The 19,773-nt window shown below is 43.9% G+C and overlaps 4 protein-coding genes across 4 annotated transcripts in view; 1 reads left to right on the top strand and 3 right to left on the bottom strand.

Annotated features, from left to right (window-relative positions):
• The window catches only part of nae1 (nedd8 activating enzyme E1 subunit 1), a 20,199-nt gene extending 19,161 nt beyond the window's left edge, over window positions 1-1,038 (bottom strand). Inside the window, exons 1-2 of the mRNA XM_053492640.1 lie at window positions 522-1,038; window positions 294-397 (exon numbers count right to left, since the gene is read on the bottom strand). Of these exons, the coding sequence (XP_053348615.1) occupies window positions 294-397; window positions 522-571 (154 nt within the window). The 5' untranslated portion in view covers window positions 572-1,038. The remainder of the gene's footprint in view (window positions 1-293; window positions 398-521) is intronic.
• Window positions 1,039-3,765: 2,727 nt separating this feature from the next.
• On the bottom strand, window positions 3,766-10,696 carry ccne1 (cyclin E1). Its single transcript, XM_053492641.1, has 12 exons — window positions 10,317-10,696; window positions 9,813-9,881; window positions 9,581-9,668; window positions 9,418-9,486; window positions 8,756-8,892; window positions 8,231-8,366; window positions 6,754-6,900; window positions 6,398-6,493; window positions 5,740-5,874; window positions 5,464-5,575; window positions 5,118-5,275; window positions 3,766-4,389 (listed from the first exon to the last, which is right to left on the bottom strand). Exons 2-12 carry the CDS (start codon window positions 9,827-9,829, stop codon window positions 4,273-4,275), a joined length of 1,212 nt encoding a protein of 403 aa, XP_053348616.1. The 5' UTR covers window positions 9,830-9,881; window positions 10,317-10,696; the 3' UTR covers window positions 3,766-4,272.
• Window positions 10,697-12,899: 2,203 nt separating this feature from the next.
• On the top strand, window positions 12,900-15,055 carry zgc:162297 (uncharacterized protein LOC555865 homolog). The gene is made up of 6 exons (XM_053492644.1): window positions 12,900-12,985; window positions 13,093-13,175; window positions 13,430-13,610; window positions 13,708-13,858; window positions 14,433-14,560; window positions 14,834-15,055. The coding sequence occupies exons 1-6, from the start codon at window positions 12,913-12,915 to the stop codon at window positions 15,034-15,036; spliced, it is 819 nt and encodes a 272-aa protein (XP_053348619.1). The 5' UTR covers window positions 12,900-12,912; the 3' UTR covers window positions 15,037-15,055.
• A 66-nt stretch (window positions 15,056-15,121) lies between these two features.
• On the bottom strand, window positions 15,122-19,210 carry si:ch211-260e23.9 (uncharacterized protein LOC555795 homolog). Its single transcript, XM_053492647.1, has 4 exons — window positions 19,110-19,210; window positions 16,260-16,416; window positions 16,050-16,161; window positions 15,122-15,943 (listed from the first exon to the last, which is right to left on the bottom strand). The coding sequence occupies exons 2-4, from the start codon at window positions 16,393-16,395 to the stop codon at window positions 15,730-15,732; spliced, it is 462 nt and encodes a 153-aa protein (XP_053348622.1). The 5' UTR covers window positions 16,396-16,416; window positions 19,110-19,210; the 3' UTR covers window positions 15,122-15,729.
• Between the last annotated feature and the right edge of the window lie 563 nt (window positions 19,211-19,773).

Here is a 19,773-nt window from a genome sequence, read left to right as displayed (position 1 = left end):
TGTGTATAGTGTATGTGTGTGTATAGTGTATGTGTGTGTATACAGTGTGTGTGTGTGTGTGTGTATAGTGTGTGTGTGTGTATAGTGTGTGTGTATAGTGTATGTGTGTATAGTGTGTGTGTGTGTATAGTGTATGTGTGTATAGTGTGTGTGTGTGTGTGTGTGTGTGTGTATAGTGTATGTGTGTGTATACAGTGTGTGTGTATAGTGTGTGTGTGTGTGTATAGTGTGTGTGTGTGTATAGTGTATGTGTGTGTATACAGTGTGTGTGTGTGTATATAGTGTGTGTGTACCAGGCAGGACGAGGTTCTTCAGTATCTCTGTGCCGGTTGCTGTGGCGTTTATCACACACACATGCGCGCTCTCCAGTGCATCCTGACCATGATCTCCCCATAACCTGACATTAAACACACACACACACACACACACACACAGTCGTTACACGGCATTACACTGCACGCGCGCAGTTCGGCTCTGGTGTTATTAATGTTGATGGACGGCGGTTTGTCCTCGCGCTCTACCTGAGCTGCCGGTCGTATCTCAGCTCTTTATTACTCCTGAGTTCAGCCATCCCGGCTCAGCGTCCACACACACAGAGCGCAGAGGGAGCCGTGTCCTAATCCCCTCACTGCGCACTACACAGTGCACTACTCACACACTGCGGAATAACGGCTTCCTACGGCCTGGGATCCGTTACACTTAGTAACATTACAGATTACAAACCTAATGAAACTACACACTGTCATATTAAACTTCATGATACAAACACTAACCCTGCAGATATTCTTTACTACACACTACTTAGTGCACTAGTGTGTGAAGTGAGACGCGCCCATTCCTCCCGCTACAACCACCATCGGCAAATCCACTAAACCACAAAGTTTATCTTTAATCTACAGAAAACCTGCTATTTATAACTGTTAAACACAACACGTTTCATTGAATATAAACGCCGGAATGTTTAAGGGATGTATTTATTTTAACATTCTATTCAAATCGGAAAACTGTGCACCCCCAAAATAAACAAAAATGGATTAATCCAACAGCGATGTAAATACCGGAAGTTACGTAAGGAGTCTTTCTTCTTCTCTCCCGATTTATCTGTGTACAGGCCGGGTGTTCACTGCCGCCTGGTGTTTACTTATAAGGTTACAACGCAATTATTTAAAGTTAACGTTTACTTTATACTCTAAACGGATAAATAAATGGACAGCAGGGGGCAAAAACAGTCCGGGTAACTTTCACAGAGGAGTGAGAGACCACTTTCAGAAAAATGGGTATTAAACAGTACCGTCTGTCTGGCGTGGGGGGAAATTCATTTCAATAAATATAAAGGCCATGAATTTTTTAAGATTGTTTTATTATTAACATTTTATTAAAAGCAGAAACGTCTGCGCGCCCAGACTGAAAAATGGTTTAATCCAACAGCGATTTAAATGTAAATACCGTAAATAAATCGCGGCCTCATTCTTCTTCTCTCCCGCTGTATCTGCATACACGGAGGATATTTACTGCCACCTGGTGTTCACATGTGAAGTTACAATGCAATTATATATTTATTATAAAAGAAACTTAATAAATAAATAAATAAATAAATAAATGGAGCAGGGGCAATAAAGGGCAGAAGACTTTCAGGAAAAGGGGAACTAAACAGAATACTTAATAAACACCTGCACATTGTAATGTAATAATCATATAAAGTGTATTTATAATATAATAATAAACTGAGAAAGGGGATCAGGCTGTAGGGGGCGCTGATGAGCACAGAGCGGGGTGGGGGGTAGATAATAAGGGGGTGGTGCGTGTTTATAATGACTTCAGTGTGTTCAGGAGGAAAGAGGGGCTTGAGCAGGGTGGGGCGGGGTTAGGGGCAGGGTAAGGGTGGGGCGGGGCAGGGTGGGTGGGGTTAGGGGCAGGGTAAGGGCGGGGCGGGGCAGGGTGGGTGGGGTTAGGGGAAGGTTAAGGGCAGGGTGGGGTTAGGGGCAGTAAAACACCCCAGACTGTCAGGTGTTGACTCTCGAGGGCTCTTTATTAAAGTCACCCCGCGTCGTGTCTGGCAGTAAAGACGTCTCACTTGTAGAGTCCTTCAGCTTCCTCATCAGTGTGATGTTCTACTGCACGTCACACACAGCAGGTGGAGCTTTTCCTCTCCATGAGGGAGCTCTGAGGAGGAGACGGGCCTGTTGTGTGTGTCTGTGTGTGTGTCTGTGTGTGTGTGTGTGAGGACTCACGGCTCTTCACACCAACTTCAGTGAACAATAGACATCTCTGCTGCAGACGCTCAATAAAACCACATTCTAACAAAGGAGTGTGTGTGTGTGTGTGTGTCATGCACAGGCCTAAAGTGTGTGTGTTTAATCTGCACCTGCTGCTAGTGGGTGGATGGGTCGGGTAGTGTTACCCCCAACGCAGACGTCCAGCAGCTGCTGCACACACACACACACACACACACACACACACACACACACACACACAGCATTAGAACTTCTCTACAGTGTGTACACTCAGTTCACTTGTGTGTGCGTGTGTGTAAAATTAAATTAAATTTTTTTAGTATAAATTAATAATTGTCATTATCACAAAGCAGCTTTACACATCAAAAGAAATAATGGAAATGTTTATAAATCAGTATTAAATCTTAAACCTTTATAACAGAAACTTTACTTGTGATAATAAATAAAGACTGAAGCTGAAACTCCAGAAGGCTCATGAATAAATCATGAATAATTCAGTATCTGAACACCACCTGCCTCTTAATGACTCTAATTAATCACACTGACGTCCAGTGTGTGTGTGTGGACATTACAGGAGCGAGAGTTTTACATCTCAGTGTATTAAATGTTTTGTTACCTTCTTAATGAAACTCCGGCGTCACTTCCACTGATTTATAAACCTGTAATGGACCCCAGACAGCTGGGGGCGGGGCTGAGGGCGGGGCTGGGGCGGAGCTGCAGGTGATTTCTACTGACAGGTGTCACTCTTTTCATTACTCTGTGTTTGAAGGTTGCGGATCGCTGCCTGTCTGCAGTGTGTGTGTGTGTGTGTGTGTGTGTGACCAGAACCAGACATCACAGATTTCATTCTGCTGCATCATTAATAATCCGGCTGGAACCGGTTCCTCTGGCAGCCGCACACAGACTCGCTTCAGATCCTCAGCTCCGTCTCTTCGCTACACGTTGATCTTCATCTAAACTCTCCAGATGTTGTTCCAGAACTGTACAGATGTTTTTAAACACTCTGCAGTGACACTGCTGAAATCCTCTTCACATTGTTGACCTTTGACCCCAGTGCCTGACCTCCTGTGGAAGGCTGGAACGTTACGGAACTGTAAGAGAGGAGTGTTCTGTCCTGAACTCACCACAAAGTTCTTGTGTTCCAGACGAGCAGCCCCATGTTCAATTACTTCTGGTCTCTACCCGAGTCCAGGGCCACATAAACACTGCACTTTTCACTCTGAGCTCGTATTCAGTTTTAATTGCTGTACAGTCATGTGTAAAAGTTAGTACCCCCTCTTTTATGTCTGCGGTATTAAACCCCACCTGGATGCACCAGACCAGCAAACTGCCAAAAACTTTTTTTACAATTTAAAAAAAAAAAAAAAAAAAAAAAGGCGTCACTAACTTTTACACATGACTAGATTAAGGTATACAAAACACTAGTGTCCATATATTTCTGGATCTGATGCTACATTAAACTCAAAAACAAAATAAAACCGATCTTTAGATAAACCCGAGCAGTGAGAATAAAAGAGACTGAGCGAGTGTGTGTTTGCATTTAGAGCTTTATTTAGATTTATAAAATACACAACAGTAGCAGCATGACATTTAAAAAACATCATTTTGGTAAAAATCTTCAGCTTGAGACACAAGGAGAGAATAAAAATACAAAATAAAATCTTAGTTCTCCAGCCTTCAAAGCTGTTTCCATGGTAACTCAGAGCTTCCTTTATTTATAAAAAATTTATAATAATTCATCAAACACACATAGTGTATAATATATAAAATCTAATCCTCTCTCTGTGTGTGTGTGTGTGTGTGTGTGTGTGTGTGTGTGTGTCTGTGTGTCAACTGTTATAGCAGCATTCAGGGCCCTGAGGCTCCGAGGGTTTGGCACGTGGGGGGAGGGGGTGTTTATGGGCGGGGACTCGATGAATCCACACAAAGTTTAAAATAAAGACTAAAAGCCGCTTTGCGTCTGCAGAGATCAGAACAATCATCTGATGTAGACGCTGATCTGAGAACAGCATGGGTCGCACTCCAATCCACACCGCGATCATGAAGAAGCGTCCTCGGGCTTCTCACTGCTAGGGGGCGGAGTCAACACCCCGGTCGGGACGGGCGTGGTCTGGCCATGTTCCAAATCCTCCAGCCGATGAATGTGGACCCTTCCCTAAAGGGAGCAGAGCACAGAGGATCAGCACTAATCACAGCCTGATGATCCGATACGCCGTACATCACAGACCTCAGATCAGTTTACATCAAGGCCTTTAAACCACAGACACGCCCCCTCTGGTCTCACTCAGAACTACAGCGTTAATCCTGTAGCTGTAACACTGCTGTGGATAAACAAAGTCATCATCACGGCTCACATCTACCGTACTGACCACTAATGTTCAACCTAAAGGCTAAAGGTCAATTAGAGGTCTAAAGGTTAATCAGCAATTAGAGATCAAGGACTGTGTTTGTTGTCACGGTGATCTGAAGTGCATCAAGGTAAAGTGACTAAAGTGACTCGACTCGGTCGATCATGTAATTAAGTAAAACGGGTTATTGCGCTGAGAGAGACCGTGCGGAGCCCACGGGATGACATCACTCGGGGGAACAGCGCGTCACCCCTGTTCTTAAATCATCACACAGACTCCACTGTAAACTCTGAAGTGGGACTCAGAGACTGAAACTGGGAAACTCAGAACCTCCTAAAGATGTCTCTGTCCTGCTGAGTCAGGGGGAGGAGTCAGGGTTAGGCTGCCCCAGTGACGGCGTCGTCCCCTGCAGGATGTTAGCGGTTCCTACGCCGTCAGCAGCTTAAAGCAAAACATCACCCTGCAGGGTGACCCCTCACACACCCTCACACTCCACCTCTGGGTTTGAAATGTGCTGTATAAATAAACATCTTACCAGCCAGTCCAGGTAGGGGGCGTGGCTCTGGATGTTGTGCGTGTTCTCTGCCGGAATCCCTTTAAATGTTTTTAAGGAGGAGCTTCCGACCTCCCGTATCGCCATCGCAAACGGCACCATCCACTTCACACACCGCTCAATCTCACACCACTTCAGTCCTGACACACACACACACACACACACACACAAGTATTACAAGTGTGTATGAATATATTTAGTGAATAAATCTGAGACATTTAAGATCTGCACATGTCTGAAACTCTCAGCTGTCACTATGTGTGTGTGTGTGTGTGTGTGTGTGTGTGTGTGTGGGTGTGTGTGTGTGTGTGTGTGTGTGCGCGCCTACCAGAAACCTTCATGATGAGTTCCAGAGATGAGAAGTGAAACAGAGCCGACGCTGCCAGCAGACTGGAGGAGAACTCCAAACTCCTCACGTCCAACACACACAAATCCAACAGCTATACACACACACACAGCCATCATCATATCTTCCCAAGTGTACAAACATCACAGTCTTACATATAACATTAAAAATAATGACACCCCGCCCTTCACAAAGCCCCTTCCACATGGTCTAAAGCTCCACCCTTTAATAAACCTGAAGATGGAGGCGGAGTCTCACCTCAGCAATCTGTGCGAAGGTGTTCTGAGGGAACTGGGGCGCGAGAACTTCTGTCACCTCCTTCAGATAAGCCATCTGCATGTAGATGTTCAACCACGACACTGGAGTTAGCGGACTCAGACTCCAGTTCAGCTCCTGACACACACACACACACACACACACACGTCATCATCCGTCCAGCCTGGACCAGTTTATTTTGGGTCCGTGTGCACACTGAGCTAACTGGTGTGAAGTGTGAACCTGTACACAGTGATGTACGGGATTATTCATGTTGTGAAAACAATCGTGAACCTAAAGAGACCACATCGTGACGGACAGCTTTCTGTATTTTATGTTATGAAATGCTATAAAGCGTAACGAGCCTAGGAGCTGAATATAAAAAATCTTAAATAAATAAAGTAAAAATATGCGCTGCAATGTGTTCTGTCATTTTCTTTAAAAAAATTAATAATTGTACAAAAGTAAAACGGGAAAACAATTAGGGTTTATGAACCCGTATCCAAGTCAGAGTTTGGATATTAAAGCACTTGAATGAAACCCAGCCCAGGCTCCGCCCCTTACAGCCCCGCCCCTCACAGCCCAAGGGCAGGAAGTGAGCTGCAGTGTTTTTTACTCTGAACATGAAGTGTGTGTGATTGTTAAAGCTTTAAGTCTTCACCTTCATGATGATGACCTCCATGCTGAGGATCTCCTCCTCCGTACACGCTCCGTCCGTCACATACGCAAACTGGTGCACTTTAGGAGGATAAATCTCCTGCAACCAATTCATCACAAACAATAACAATAAATCAGTCTTTTCATATCTTTACATCATAACTTAGACACGACCGATACGGTTAAAAGGACAAAAGAAAAGAAATTGAGAAATACTGCATACAAACATGACAAACGTATGGAATTAAAACAAAAACACAAAAAGAAACTAAATGAAATTCCTTAAAGACTGAAGGTGAGAAAGAAAAAAAAAATCTGAGAGAGACGTCATGTTTATTATGATTAATTTTAGAGACACACCTCCATCTTGGAGGCGATGAAGAGAGCGGAGATCCCGATGAGCTGCAGCGTGGTCTTCTGAACGTTCTTCTGTGTGGCCATGAAGCGATCGAAATAATCCTGAGCTAAATAAAACGTCTCTCGGTGGAGTTTATACACCTCACACACCTGAGAGAGAGAGAGAGAGAGAGACACACACACACACACACATGATCCACTGAGGGTCAAATACCACCATCAAACCTTCATACAGGTTGTCCTCTACTTACAAATTGTAATGTCCTCTAATTATGAGTTCTGTTTCAGGAGCACGTTCGTAAGTCAGATAAAGCGAGTCTTATGCTTTATACTGATTGGCATCCTTTGCACTGTATATTCGTGTTAAAGGCATATACCACATGTGGCCCAAAACCATAACTGTGCTTAAGGTAATGAATCTCGCAGTCAAATGCAACAGTGTTGTTTCTGCACCTTTAAAATCACGAGTGGAATTTAACTATAAAAAATAATTTAAACTCTAATGATTCGTTTCCCCAAAAAATAAATTAATAGAAAACATGAATTAAAAGCAAAACTAATTTACCTGCACTTTACACCTTTGAAAAGAATCACCCCTAAAAGGAGAGGGGGGGGGGGGGGTTTTGAATTTTCCAAAATTATGATCATTCACCATCAGGACAGGTTTACAGGACAGACATTTTCCATCACACTCCTGGACGGATTTATTTAAACCCGTGCAGCCGACTCATTTCTCACAGACATACAATGTACTGGATTTAGGCCTCCGAGTGGTTCGATTCCCAGGTGATGCTGTAACCTCTCACAGCCGGAGGTCTAGATTGGCCGAGCTCCCTCAGAGGGGAGGGATGAGAGGTACTTAGTGCTCCCACATTAATCACGGCTCTACAGCTAATCAGGGGCGTCTGTGAGCTCACGAACGCGGAAGGAGTTCGTAACGATGTTAGGAGCGAGCAGTTCGAAAAGATGCGGTCGGCTTTTGTCACGTGGTTTGGAGGAAACACGTGATAGCCGTCCGCCCTCCCAGCTGAGTGGTATTAGTAGCCTTAATGTGGAGCCCCCTAGTGACGGGGAGGAATTGGACACAACTAAATTAGGAAGAAAATCGGGGGAAAATCCCCCCCCCCCGACCCCCAAACACAGTACTGGACTTTAGACATTTTGCACAATACACGAGCTACTTCCATGATTTTCCCACATCTACAAATGTTTGTGGAAGCGCGGTCCGTTCGTATCTGCGGAAATTATTTACCTGTAAATTAATCTGCACTGATCACTGTAAAACCTGTTATGAACCACACACAGTGTTTAATTCCGACATTGTTAGTGTGATGTCCTGCGTTTGCCCATCTGCTGGGTAAATATTTTACAGAGGAGTAATCTGATTAAAGCCCCGCCCCCCACATGAATGAGTCTGCTTACAGTGAGGGTGTCTTCATGCCTTCACACCTGTCCCCACCCCCATCTCCCTCTCACACACCTCGATTAACCAGTCCAGCAGAATGGCCCTCATCTTGGGCTGCAGGTTGGGGTGTCTCTCCATCACGCGCACGTTGTGGAGGTAGAGTTTATCTTTCCTCAGCAGGTTGTTCCACACGTCGTCTTTACTCGCCCAGCTGAAAACACAGCAGGAGAGAAACGCAGATCGAGTGATTAAATCACACAGCCTGCTGGGTTTAACCTGCACAGGAAGTTCATCACACACAGGTTACACTGCTCTGTCCCTAAAACTCTCTCACGGGGATGGTCATGTGATGGTCACTCAAAGCGGCATTTTCACAGAGACACCATTACGCATGGACAGGAGGACAAAACTAAGACAAAAATATAACTACATAAAGAATTGTGTGTGTGTTTTAATAAAATCCCACAAAGCTAAAATACACCAGGTGGAATCTGACTCTCCTTTAGAGGAGTGTGTGAGCTGAGCTGGGTACTGGAGGTTTCTTCTCCCACCCCCCCACACAGTTAGAAAAACCCCTTAAAGTCGCCACCCGAGTCTCACCACAGTGCAGGCAGGGGCGAGGGCCGCGTCGGGGTGAGGAACACAGTCCTGCTGGTGTAGTGTGTGAATCCCATGCTGGCGATTCCAACCGGTTTATCCGCCTGCTGCGGTGAGGAGGACGAGAGATCCCGGCACGTCTGAGCAAGCAGGAGACAGAGAGAGAGAGAGATCGAACACACCGTACATCATTAACACACAGGACTGAATGGATCAGTGTACACACACACCACAATAGCATAAAGCACATCCTATGCACAGTACACACACTTCACACACACACGACACTTCAATTCATGTAACAGAGCACTGGGAGAGCGACTCCCTCCAGGACGGTGTGTAAAGAGAGACAGTGCTGAAGTGTGAACTTTACAGTCCACTAGTTGTACAATCGAGTCACTCGGTCGGTCTGCTGTGCTGCAATACGCTAACTGACAGCAGCAGAGAGCTTTCTGACAGACAACATGTGTGTGTGTGTGTGTGTGTGTGTGTGTGTCCTGACATCAGTAGGCGTATCGAGGGCAAGTGGACAAACCGAGCGACTCGATTATATGACTACCAGTCTTAAACTATACAATGAATAACCACAGTTAAAAGAACAGGGTTTAAGAGAAGAAAGGCTGTGGGGTGTGTGTGTGTATGTGTGTGTGTGTGTGTATAAGCACCTCCTGAGACGGACACTGCTTCTTTCTCATCTGTACGTCGGAGACATCCTCGTCCAGGTCGTGTAAGTGCTGTGAGGTGAACAGGACAGTAGTTTTAATAAATTTAATTAGTTTAATTAACATTCCAGTTCTAATGATGGTGATCACATGATCAACTCCTCACTATAGCAACATCTGCCTTGCGTTTCCGGGACCGTCCTGAGCCGGGTTTAGGAGCTGGATCGGTTCTGATCTTCACCTGTGTGTTTTGCCTGAAAGAGAAAATCACACACACACACACACCATCTCAGATCATTAACCAGCCAGGAACTGGAGAGGAACCTTCTAAGGTCCACCATGAGCTCCTCACCCCTCGATCACTTCAACTGGGATTAAAGTAAATGAAACACACTTACACACTCTTACTGGCCATGATATCCACAGGGCTGGCTCTCCTCACCACACACACACACACCTCACACACCCTGAAAAAAAACAACAGCACAGAGTCACACACACCACATTTTAAAGCAGTTTGTCCCTGTAGGTTTGTGGCCTTGTATCTACCCCCACACACACACACATACACACACACACATACACACACACACACACAAAGGCCTGCTGAAGCACAGCAACACCACGAACACTTGGAATCAAACACCAGACAGAGAATAAAGTGAGTGAGAGAGTGCAGATGGAGTGAGAGAGTGATGAATTAATCACACACACACACACACACACACACATGCGCGAGCTCTAATGAGGAGGAAAATGGCCGCGCGTCGCCCCGCGCGCTCAGTCATTATTCTCTTATTAAATCAGTGTGTGTGTGTGTGTGTGATAATTAAACACACCACAGTGTAGGGCTACAGAGAACACCATGCTGCAGTGTGTGTGTGTGTGTGTGTGTGTTTTACCTCCACGCCGCGCGCGCCCACAGAATCACCTCAGGAAAGTTTAGCAGAAAATTCACACACAATCTTCATCATCATCTTCATCCTCTCCTGTAGTTCTCTGTCTGTCTGTGTGTGTGTGTGTGTGTGTGTGTGTGTGAGATCAGAGTGCTCTGCGCCTTATTCCCTGCGCGCGCGCGTGTGTGTATGTGTGTTCCTTTCTCTCGCGCGCTCTCATGCTGCTCCTTTATAAACTGCGCATACTCGCGGCGCGCGACCCCAAACCCGACATGCTGTATAATCTTCTAAAGGTTAAAGGTCAAGTCCTGTATCACTGACCCGCGCTGGAGTGTACACTCCGCTCCGCCGCTCCTCTCTCAGCCCTCACTCTCTAGAAAACATTCACTTTATACACACATCCACTACTTTTTGCCGGGTAAAGGGGCGTGACCTGGTGACGTCACGTCGGTGCTGAGGAGACGTCATCCCGGAAGTGGTCGCTAGCACGTGGACAGCCGTGTCCGGAAGTAAACAAAAAGCAGCTGTTGCTCAGAGAGGAGGCTAAAGTGAAATAAACACTAAACACCAGCTCTGTGTGTCATAAAATGTCATAAAACATTATTCTTATTATTTTATTGTTCAGAAGAGACAAAGAGAAGCGATTTATAATGCATTGATTTCAACCTTGTGTTCCATAGAGAACAGACTTGAGTTTTTAGCACAATGCGACTTCACAAGCTGGTGTACATGAAGTGTTTCTCTCTCATCAACCCTCTTAACCCGTCTGATGTTATATTCTTGGAATTCCTGACAAAAGGTTTCTGTGGAGATTTGGTTAAACCCAGCACTGTTACTTCACTGGATATAAATAAAGGAAAGGTTTTCTCTGTACACTGGGTCAGATCTCAGGCTCTCAATGATATCTTTACATTTCAGACTCTAAAGGAACCATTGTCAGAAAAAAGAAACATCCGTCTGAATCGCACAGAACTGTCTGGACAGAATTTAATGAAACTTCACGCATGAGTGCTTCACGCACTCTCCTTCTATACCGCTTTATTCAGGGTCGTGGGACCTGGAGCCTATCCCAGGAGGCTTAGGGCACGAGGCGGGGTACACAGTGGACAGGGTGCCAATCCATCACAGGGCACACACACACACACACACACACATACACACTCTACAGGCAATTTGGAAACACCAATTAGTCTAACCTGCATATCTTTGGACTGTGAGAGGAAACCGGAGTACCCGGAGGAAACCCACCAAGTACAGGGAGAACATGCAAACTCCACACACACAGAGACGGGAATCGAGCCTGGCCAGGGATCGAACCCGGACCCTGGGGGTACAAGGCTGCAGTGCTAACCACTACACCACCATGCCGCCTATGTGGGCTTAAACCTGAAATAATAATAATAATATTACTGATTACATCAGTGGTTCTCAAAGTGTGGAGCGCCCCACTAGTAAGGAATACAGACATGACAGGTGGGGCGCAATGAACGGAAGGGAATTAGTGGAAAATAATAGGAAAGTACTTTTTGCGATGATCCCTAAATCATTTGTTGCGCCGTAGAGAATAATGGTGTTTATGCTTTTAAACATGTATAATTTATGGCGGATGTAGCTTAAAGACAATGTAGAGAGGAAATATACGTGGGTATCTTGTTTGTGGGTTTATTTACGCAGCTGTTGAATTCAGAGATGCGAATATCAAACTAACTTTACCACAGACACAAACAGGTGTTATGCGCTAAAATGCCACCCTGCCACGGATTGTCCCCCTACATAATCTCTATCAAATATTATATTAGGACATACAATCAAAGGTTTATTATTATAAAAATATATTATTACTATTATTATTAACCCTAGGCACGTGACAGCCGTCGAGACGATTAATACAAATCCCCAAAAATGATTATTTTATGGCACATTTATTTTACAGGGGGCATTTTAGACCATAACACAGTAGCGTACTGTATGTAGTGAGCATAATAACGTCAATGGATACATTTGTTGCATGGACCACAAAAAGCAGATGATTTATCATCATCAGTCTAATCAACCAAAAATCCAGCCGAAAGGAAAACATGATGAAGTCTACTGTATGTTGTGCTTGGATTCATGGTGGGGATGGTGGGGGCAGAGGAGAGACACGTGTGTGTTTTGTGTCTTAAACCGCTGGCAGCAGACAGCATGAGACAAAGTAGGAAGACACTTAGAGACAACACACCCCAGTCACGTTAATAAGCCACTCAACTTCTTTGAAAGAAAGCTTTAGATAAGTGACAAAGTAAGCCTGTTATAACAATTGCACGTGTATTTTATCTGTTTTGAACTTGGTGTTATTTGATCTTATTGGTTTAAAAATTTATTTTTCAATAAATAGTACACTTGGCCGTAAACTTGGCAGGAATAAATATATAACCCAATGACATACATATGAGTGTGTGTGTGTGTGTGTGTGTGTGTGTGTGTGTATGATATGTAAATTTAGATGTAAATATGTAGATAATATACGGATAACAGGCGTGCAGTAGGAGGACGTTACTGCTATCTCTTCTGCTTAACCTTTGCCCAGTCATGTGACTGAGACTCAGCAGTGGAGACGATCATGAAGTTTGTGAAGCTTTTCGGTCGCTTAAAGTCGAACATCATTGGCATGATCCATGTAGGAGCTTTACCTGGTACAGTATATGAGTCTAAGCTGCAGTGTGTTGTTCTGTATCCTGTATGTACGGTGTGTGTGTGTTTATGTGGAATTGTGTAAGACACTCTGTGTGTTTTTCTGCAGGAACACCGTTAAACAGATCTGCGGTTCCGGAGCTCATCGATGAGGCGTGTAGAGAAGCGGAGCTTTACCACCAGGAGGGAGTAGTAAGGGAGGAATTAGGGATTAATATTAACACTTTAGGAGAAATCTTATGCAATGACCCGACGTAACCTGTGTGATATTTTTAAATAAACACAATGTTCAAGTCAATAATAAACAGAGCGTCATGATTTACTGTGTTTAACTTTTACTGATTATTTATTTACTTCTCCTATTTACAGTAAATACAGTAGGATTATATTATTAAGTGTACACAAGGCTGTGTATCCTGCTTCAGTGTGTGTGTGTGTGATTTCAGGATGGGTTGCTGATTGAGAACATGCATGATGTGCCGTATGTGTGTGAGTCGGGGCCGGAGGTGTGTGCGGTGATGACGGCTGTGTGTTCTGCAGTGAAGCGTCTGTGTCCAGGCCTCCCTGTCGGTCTGCAGGTTCTTGCAGCCAGTAACCGAACAGCGCTGGCTGTCGCACTCGCATCCGGTCTGAAAACACACACAGCAACACCACACTAATAATAATAAGGTGTTAGTTCGACTCTGGCCGTGAGTGTTAATAGCAGCGCTCTGTAAACGCGCAGGGCTGGAGTTCATCCGAGCCGAGGGCTTCGTCTTCTCTCACGTGGCTGATGAAGGCCTGATGAACGCGTGCGCTGGTGAACTGCTGCGATATCGCAAACACATCGGAGCAGAACACATTCAGATATTTACTGACATAAAGAAGAAGCACAGGTGAGCAGTTACATCTTCATCTCTTCCTTCTCTAACGTCTAACATACAGCTAACATCATTAAACCCCGGCTCTCTCCTCCAAAACACACCCTTCATCTAACCTTCACCCTCACCACATTCAGATAAACCGCCTGAAGATCTCACCGTTCATCTCACCACTATTCAACACTCAAACACGAGGGGGGCGTGTGTGTGTGTGTGTGTGGGGGGGGGGGGGGGTTGGGGGTGATTGACATTAACAGAAGACCTGAGTCACAGTGATGAGACGTCTGTACTCATGATCCCAGCCGAGGGACTCGGAGGTCACTGCAGTCGTTCACGTGAACATCACTGAAAACCACCGACGCTGACTCACAGAAGAGACGCATCTGTGTGTGTACACACACTCATTCACATTCACGTCATGTCTGTATTATATTATATATATATTATTATTTACATCTCCTAACTTTCATCCAACGCTCATGAATGCTGATCTCTCTCTCGCCCTGTGCTCTCGACACACTCGTCTAATGTTAAACCCAGCCCATGTTCATCTAATGTTACACGTGTGTGTGTGTGTGTGTGTGTGCAGTGCGCACGCTCTCACAGCTGATGTGAGTATCACTGAGACGGCGAGGGCGGCTGAGTTTTTCCTCTCTGACGGCGTGGTCGTCACCGGACCTGCGACTGGCGTCCGGGCGAATCCACAGGAACTGAGCGGTGACCTTCAGCTTCACTCCTCACCTCCAGTTTAACATCCAACATCATATTAATATTATTAACATCGGCATTGTAGCTCTGATTTATATATTTACAAAGGCAATCTTTAGTTTAGCTCCATGACTGTAATTCTGAAGTATTTATTTATTATATACGTTATTTTCCCGTCATTGATGAGGTTAGAATTGTTTAAGTGTTAAACATCACATCACATTAACATCACATTAACATCACATTAACACTCCAGGAATTAAATCAGTGTGTATTTTTTAGAGGTGACACGCTCGGTCCGGATCCCGGTTCTGATCGGTTCTGGAGTGACTCGTGATAATGTGGAAGATTATCTGCAGGCGAACGCGCTGATCATCGGGTCACACTTTAAAACCGGCGGCCGCTGGGAGAGCAGCGTGGATCCCGACAGAGTGCGGAGGTTCATGCAGAAAATCCACAAACTGAGGGATAAAAATCAAATATGAAACATGGAGGAGTTCAGAATTAACACACGATCAAGATCAACACTTTATACCAAGAGCATTTAAATAAAAACATTACTGCAATAAAAAAAATGATTCTTTATTTTGCCGTTTTTGAAAAAGGTTTTCACAAATATCTTTTTGACATAAAAATAAAATATTTACAGTATAAATGACACAAAATAACAAAACATTAAAAACATTTAAAAACAGTGTGTCACTGGGGCACGCCTCTTATTCCTCCATCTGATAATAATAATAATAATAATAAAACTATATGCATAAAATAGACCTTCACCTAAACACACACACACACACACACACACACACACACACGTGCAAGTTTACTTTGTTTTTCAAAAACTCTCATTTCATGTTAACACTTGAGTATTTCAGTTACAGCTAACTCAAAACACACACACACACACACACACACACACACAGAAAGTTCTCTTCACTGCAAATATAGTCATGACGTTTATTTCTGACTTATACATTAAAAGCTTTAATGTTACTTGTGATTAATGTCCGCGTCTCCTCTGCTGTGAGTGATTACACTGATGCGTCACACAGATGTGTGTTACAGGAGAGCTTCACTAGTCTCCAGTGGAAAAGTGTCTCATCACATCTGGAGTGGAGAGAGGACTGAGGGAGTACTATCATCACACACACACACACACACACACTGGCTGTGTGTCAGTAGTTGTACTGGCGCTGACCCGGCCGTTTGGACTGCCCGTAGCGGCGCGGTGTGTTGGAGAACCGAGTCCTGACCAGGTTCTGCCTGTTGAGGGCGCTGCGGCTCAGCTTCCTGCGCTCAGTGTACACTCCTGCCCTCTGATCTGAGAACAGCATGGAACCACACCACAACGCCAGGAGACTCGACACATCACGCCTCACCTGTACACACCTGACACACACACACACACACACACACACACACAGTGTAAGAGTGTAAACTCCTCCGTCCTGAAGATATTATGTGACAACGTGATTCTGGCCAATCAGAATCAGACCTGGGAGACGCTTCCTGTCCATCAGAAACATCTTCATCGTTTCCCCTCTGGAGGCGGTTTTGGTACACGGACACGCTGGAACGCTCCAGAGGATGATTCTCCAGAGGATCTTCTACAAGAAGGCCTAGAGGTGAGTTATCTATACACACACACACACACACACACACACACACACACACACACACACACACACACACACAGACCTCAGACCTGGGGTATTGATGATGATCCAGTCTTCATCTTCACACTCCAGAAGCTCCACACAGCTCTGGTCCTCCACCAGCTCACCGTCCTCTTCCTCTTCTCCACCCCCCAGCAGGATCTGCCTCAGAACTTTCCTGATCATTCTAGATTCTTCTCGTCGACTCTGTAAGCACAAAGAGAACAGAGCTGTAAGTTCTCAGCATCATCACCACATTAGGGCTGTGTTCCAGTCCCAGGGCTGATGTACACCGCGCCGAGCCCTGCATCAGAACCCTCACATTATTATAACTACAGCGGGTGACTTCAGAGGACTCAGAGGAAATCACTTCAAATAAAACAGTAAACATCGGCTCTGACACACTCCGTTTCGTGTGTGTGTGTGTGTGTGTGTGTGTAAGACAGAGAGAGAGAGAGACTTGGCAGACACGACTGTTCACACTGACTCGGTGTTCTTTAGCCTGTTGAATTTATTTCTAACACGGTGTGGATTTGCTTCCTAATTTATCTCTGCAGTGAGACAGAAGAGAGTGTGAGACAGGAGTGAGAGTAAGACAGAAGAGAGTGTGAGACAGGAGTGAGAGTGAGACAGGAGTGAGAGTGAGACAGGAGTGAGAGTGAGACAGGAGTGAGAGTGATATAGAAGAGAGAGGGTGAGAGAGAAGAGAAAGTGAGACAGGAGTGAGAGTGAGACAGGAGTGAGAGTGAGACAGGAGTGAGAGTGAGACAGAAGTGAGAGTGAGACAGGAGTGAGAGTGAGACAGGAGTGAGAGTGATATAGAAAAGAGAGGGTGAGAGAGAAGAGAAAGTGAGACAGGAGTGAGAGTGAGACAGGAGTGAGAGTGATATAGAAGAGAGAGTGATATAGAAGAGAGAGGGTGAGAGAGAAGAGAAAGTGAGACAGGAGTGAGAGTGAGACAGGAGTGAGAGTGAGACAGGAGTGAACTAATCACACGCAGGCCTGTTCAGGGGCATGAATCCTACACCCTGCTGCACCGTCACTCTAACAGCCCCGCACTGTAGGGTTCAGGTTCAGAAGATAAAAAACATTGACACGTTCACTTCCTCTAAGTGTTAATACACACACTGTGCAAAAGTTAGCACCCCCTTTATTGGGTGACAAAACACAACATTCCTCCTCAATACAACATTCTGAGTCTCAGAGCTCTTTAAAATGGTACCTAGAAAATGGTTCTGGCCTTGACTGGTGTTGGCAACTGTTTCTCTGGGGACTTGACAGTTCGATAGTTCATGACTGGAACTTCTTACAAGTCTACCTGGGTCTTCAATAACTACCTGGACTCCATATTAACATCAATTAACATCAGCTATTATAGCTGAACTGCCTCCCACCCTACACACTGTATAAATGCAGATCATTTACTGCTTTCTGTTTCACCCAGATGAGGATGGGTTCCCTGTTGAGTCTGGTTCCTCTCAAGGTTTCTTCCTATTACCATCTCAGGGAGTTTTTCCTTGCCACTGTCGCCCTCGGCTTGCTCACCAGGGACAAACTGACCATTTTGATTCATACAAATTCACATTTCATACAAACTTAAATAATTCTTTTGATTGTGTAAATGACAATTGCTAAAAGCGCTATACAAATAAAATTGAATTGAATTGAATTATCAAAAATTTTCACACCCCACTCTCACACACAGGAGACCCTGTCACACACACACACACATATACTGAGCCTGAAATCACATAGAGCAGCATATTAATATTAATAATAATAATAATAATAATAATAATGATTCACATAAATCATTTATAGACCTGGGGTCCGTTCTTCGTACGTCGCTAACTCAGTTAGCTGGATTTAATTGTTGTGGATTTGTCCTGATCTTGGATTGTTTCCTTCTTCGATGCGCTTCTAGCATTTGTTGTCATAGCAACATATCCGTAAGCTTGAACCTGCTCGGGAGCAGCTTTATTTCATGTAAACAGGATTCAGCCTGCGCTCCTGCCGGATTATGATTGGTTGAAATGGCGAGGTCACATCTAATTGGTTAAAGAGCACGACTGACTCACGTGGAAAAAGAAAATTATATGCCCCCTGCCATGGACGCCCCCCCACACACACACATAATCGCTATCAAATATTATATATGACCATAAATTCATAGCTTTATTATTATCAAATATGATATTACTATTATAATAAACCCTCGGCACGAGACAGCCCTCGAGACCATTAATACAAATTCTTGTATAATGTTTATTTTGTAACATTTATTTTTCAGGGGTTTGTCATAAAAATATGCAAATAAATATTTATATATATTAAAAATAAATATTTTATAATGATAAATTGGACGAAACTAATTTTATTATAAAATAAACAATATAAAAGTATACATAATATTTCTATTTTTTCATATACAACATATTTATTTTTATATTGCTTATTTTATTTTATTGTCTCATGTAATTTGTAAACCATTAACCTATTAATTTATGTTCTAATATAATATTTGATAGCGATTATGTAGGGGGGGGGGGCAATCCATGGCAGGGGGGCATTTCAGCGCATAACACGTGTTACTAATAAAAGTTGAGCCGCTCTTTTTCCATTTCGTCAACCAATCAGAGGGCTCGTGATCAGTGTTTCTACTGTCGATCATATCGCCTTTTAAACCAACGCACGAGCGCGCAATAATCCTGGACAACTCAGTCCAGATATACTAATCATCAACAACAGGTGAGTTTGAAGAACCGAATTAGCCAGATCGTAATTAGCACGATGATCTCATCTTAGATGTGTCACTTCATCTCGGATGTGTCACGCGACGTATGAAGAGCGGACCCCAGGTCACACACAGAGAAGATCAGAGAGGCTGTAAATAATCTCACCTGCACTGAGAGAGAGTGTCTCTCTCCCTCTCTCACACACACCGGAGAGAGAAACGCGCGAGAGTCCGCTGCTTGTTTATGTCTCGACTTGTTTACCAGCACGAAGCTCCGCCCCAGGCCGTGACGTCAGCATATTTTTTATCCGTATAATGCAAACGCAGATGTGCGTCACTTCCGGTGTTATGCGCTGAAATGCCCCCTGCCATGGATTGTCCCCAACATAATCACTATGAAATATTATATTAGAACATAATAGAACACTGATAGGTTTATTATTAATATCAAATATGATATTACTGTTATAATGAACTCTAGGCACGTGACAGCCGTCAAGACCAAACAAATTCTTGTATAATGTTTATTTTGTGGCACATTTATTTTTCAGGGCTTTGTCATGAATATGCAAATAAACATTTATATACAGTATATATAATACAAATAAATATTGTTTATGATGAAAAATCTGATAAAACTAATTTTATTATAAAATAAACAATATAAAAGTACACATGTATATGAAAAACTACTAATATTTATATTTTTCATATACAACATATATATTCTCATGTTGCTTATTTTATTTTATTGTCTTATGTAATTTGTAAAACATCATCCTATGAGTTAATGTTCTAATATAATATTTCATAGTGTTTATGTTGGGGGA

Source organism: Clarias gariepinus, chromosome 3 (genome assembly GCF_024256425.1).
Source record: "Clarias gariepinus isolate MV-2021 ecotype Netherlands chromosome 3, CGAR_prim_01v2, whole genome shotgun sequence".
In the NCBI taxonomy this organism is placed as follows: domain Eukaryota; kingdom Metazoa; phylum Chordata; class Actinopteri; order Siluriformes; family Clariidae; genus Clarias; species Clarias gariepinus.
The sequence above is the reverse complement of the archived record's forward strand: the minus strand, read 5'-3'. Positions and strand labels throughout refer to the sequence as shown.